We start from the raw sequence: 3657 nt of genomic DNA, 5'->3' as shown, positions 1-3657 counted from the left end.
ATGTTGTTCATTCTTTTGAATTTGGTCTGTCATGCTCCTTCTCTTTTCTGCTACATTAGCAGTTTTCTCCCCTTAGAGGGTTGTGCCATTCTTTCACTTCTGCAGTAGAAAAAGCAATATGTGAACGAAGAAAACCATAAGCATTTACCAAATAAATACCCAACAAAAGAGTTTCATAAATAAGAATACTAAATATTCTCAAAATGTTGAAACTCCATCATTATGTAACCAGTTTGCATCCAGTTCTGTAATAATAACCATTAGCTCTGCCCAAATCAAAAAGAGCATACTGTAAATAATCTTTACATTTTTAGAGGTGGTGGAAAATTCTGTATTCCCCAGCTTATTTCACAAGTAGAGAAAGCAGGATTTTTCACAGGAAAATCTGTCATAAAAAATATAATCAGTAACTCGGTGTTGATGGGGAAAAATGAAATTTCGTGTGGCTTGACAGAGAATAATGCTCAAGCTGTTATTCAGAACCACGCATATATAGTGCAAGACTCGGGAAGTTGCAATCACTGGTGGCGAGAAAGGTTAATATTCCCCCGTTGCTATATTGCGAGCGATTATAGCATATAATGATAGATCTGACTTTCCACCAACACTCCGTTAGCAAGCAAGCTCTGGCCATGTGCGAGGCAAGACTGACCTCAAGCGTGCGCTTTTGTGCGAACCAAATTCACTTCGCCGACGCTGCCTTTGGAACTGTCAACCGAGCGGATCAGTCTCTAAATCAGCTAATGACTACCTCGCAAAGTAAAGCGCGACCGGGGTGTGCGATCGATATCTTAAGGGGACCGTTGTTTCCGTCAATTCTCCGGCTTTCTTTCCCCTTTCCAGTCAGTTTCTCACATGCGGAAGAGCGCGTTCTACTTGGAGATGACGCACGCGCTCCTTTAAACCAGGTGCCTGGGTGACTGGTGGGGGCGGGAATTCGAACCCCGGAGAGCAAATGCAAACCAGGAAACTTGAAGGCCAGAACTCTCAGGGCACGAGATGTTTTAAGAGATTAAGACTTTGACGTTACACGGTGTGCCCTCCTAAGGGGGCTGTCAGCTGAAGCTCTGAGGGCGGTACAAGATCTCGAAAGCAAAAAAAAAAAAAAAGGAAAATAAGGAAAGAAATACTAAGCAGGGTCAGCGGAAAATGCAATTTGCTACACTAACCGGGAAGATTGTCGGCTAAGTAGCTGTTGTCAGACACCAGCCATAAGCGTTAAGCGCTTGTTCCCGGGAAAGATTTTTTATGCTGCAACAGAGCGAGGGAGCGAAGGAAAGAGTTTGGGGTCCGCCTGGCGAATTCTGGTTCCTCCTGGACGAAGAAAAGAGCGGAGCCCCCGCAGGACTTTGCTGGGTCCGAGGGAAGAGGGAGCCGTTGGATCGGGCTGTAAATGCCTTTTTATGGGCTGCACGTTATTTCTATGCGTGAGAGGAAAAGAAGGTCCGACATCTCGGGAGGCCGGGAAATGCCTCTCTTTTAGCCGTCCCCGAGAGGAAGCGATCGCTCAGGATGGGTGGTGACGATGAAGGCTGAGGAGCGCGTCCCCGGGCGGCCACCGGTCACCCTCGGGCCATGGATGCGCCGGCGAACGCCAGCGCCGCCAACGGGTCTTCCGCCCCGCAGCGCTCCCCGGGCGAGGGGCCGTACTCGGGCGCCGCCGTCGCCGGCTTGGCGGCGGTGGTCAGCTTCCTCATCGTCTTCACCATCGTGGGCAACGTGCTGGTGGTGATGGCGGTGCTAACCAGCCGGGCGCTCAAGGCGCCCCAGAACCTGTTCCTCGTCTCGTTGGCCAGCGCGGACATCCTGGTGGCCACCCTGGTCATGCCCTTCTCTCTGGCCAACGAGCTCATGGGCTACTGGTACTTCGGCAGCGCCTGGTGCGACATCTACCTGGCGCTCGACGTGCTCTTCTGCACCTCGTCCATCGTGCACCTGTGCGCCATCAGCCTGGACCGCTACTGGTCCGTGACCCAGGCCGTCGAGTACAACCTGAAAAGGACCCCGCGGCGGATCAAGGGCACCATCGTGGTGGTGTGGCTGATCTCGGCCGTCATCTCCTTCCCGCCCCTCATCTCCATGGACCGGGACCCCGAGGACGACGTCTTCCCCCAGTGCAAGCTCAACGACGACACGTGGTACATCCTGTCCTCGTGCATCGGCTCCTTCTTCGCGCCCTGTGTCATCATGGTGCTGGTCTACGTCCGCATCTACCAGGTGGCCAAGCTGCGCACGAGGACCCTGTCGGAAAAGAAGTCCGCGCGCGAGGCCTCGTCCCACACCGAGAACGGCCTGAGCCGCGGCGCCTCGTGCAGGGAGAACGGCCACTACCCGCCCTTGCCCGGCGTCAGGAGGGCCGCCGAGCTGGAGGACCTGGAGCTGGAGGAGAGCAGCCTCGAGGAGAGCAAGCGGCGGAAGAGCAGCAGCAGCAGGGACAACTCGGGCGGGGAGAGGAAGCCCAGCAAGAGCAACGCGTGCTCCAAGCAGTCCAGCCGCCTGTCGCGCGCCAGCAACAAGTCCGTCGACCTGTTCTCCTCGCGCAAGAAGAAGAGGAGCAGCTTCTCCCGGAGGAAAGCCACCCAGGCGCGGGAGAAGCGCTTCACCTTCGTGCTGGCCGTGGTGATGGGGGTGTTCGTGGTCTGCTGGTTCCCCTTCTTTTTCAGCTACAGCCTGTACGGCATCTGCCGGGAGTCGTGCGCGATCCCGGAAACTCTGTTCAAGTTTTTCTTTTGGATTGGCTACTGCAACAGCTCCCTGAACCCGGTCATTTACACCATTTTCAATCAGGATTTCAGGAGGTCGTTTGCCAAAATCCTGTTCAAGAGGAAGAAGCGCCACTTCGCGCACTGAAACTTTGCGGAACTTGGGGGGGGGGGGGGGGGTTGGTGTTCGGATCGCTGAACGGTGACATGGCTCAGAACCACCGCTGCGACGACGTCCCTAGTAGCTAATCATTTACCAGAAAAGTCTGGGCGCTGCGAGGGGGAACGTTTTGATATAACAAACCCGAAAGCAATCTAGAGAGTTTGTATTATTATACTGCAAAAGCAGGGACACCTTTTTTTTTTTATATGTATGCTTCTTCTTGAGTCTTTTTAGTACTTAAATCAGAAATGAACCACTATGACACCGAAATCACACTGAAGATATTCATTTGACAAGAAATTGACTTGTTTTCTGTTGCTTTTTTTAATTATTTTTAATCTTGTTTTAGGCCAAAATTTGTTAATGTAAGACAACATAGAGAGGATCTACACCCATATGTAGACTCCCCTTCCTTTTCTCTTTCTTTAATGAAATAACGATTTTAATTTCTCAATTCCTCTCAATACAGTAATAAAATGGTGAGGAGGAAACAGCTACTGAAGCTTTCTGAAACCTGTAAAAGGGGAGGGGGGAGAGTGTTTGATTGCTCTGTGCATGTTTTGTTTTACTAAATCATCAAATGGATTCTAAAATATATTTTTTAAAAAGTTAAAACTAACATCCCCTTTTTTAAAAATATATTTATTGATTTTCAAACTTTGACAGTGCAATACAATTAATTGAACATAAACACTGTATAAAATGCATTATTAAATACACAATTAATACATAAAACAATCATTTTCTTCCCCCTCCTCCCAATTTTTAATACAAGAAAACATACTATGTTAT

At 50.0% G+C, this 3657-nt stretch overlaps 2 protein-coding genes across 2 annotated transcripts; both read left to right on the top strand.

The window, feature by feature from the left end:
- The first annotated feature begins 705 nt into the window (after positions 1-705).
- Positions 706-3359, top strand: LOC117363031 (alpha-2C adrenergic receptor-like). Its single transcript, XM_033950210.1, has one exon. The coding sequence runs from the start codon at positions 1576-1578 to the stop codon at positions 2848-2850; it is 1275 nt and encodes a 424-aa protein (XP_033806101.1). The 5' UTR covers positions 706-1575; the 3' UTR covers positions 2851-3359.
- On the top strand, positions 1576-2850 carry ADRA2C (adrenoceptor alpha 2C). The gene has a single exon (XM_033959583.1). It carries the CDS (start codon positions 1576-1578, stop codon positions 2848-2850), a length of 1275 nt encoding a protein of 424 aa, XP_033815474.1.
- Positions 3360-3657: the final 298 nt, after the last annotated feature.

The sequence above is a fragment of the Geotrypetes seraphini genome, chromosome 1 (assembly GCF_902459505.1).
Source record: "Geotrypetes seraphini chromosome 1, aGeoSer1.1, whole genome shotgun sequence".
Classification (NCBI taxonomy): Eukaryota; Metazoa; Chordata; class Amphibia; order Gymnophiona; family Dermophiidae; genus Geotrypetes; species Geotrypetes seraphini.
The sequence above is the reverse complement of the archived record's forward strand: the minus strand, read 5'-3'. Positions and strand labels throughout refer to the sequence as shown.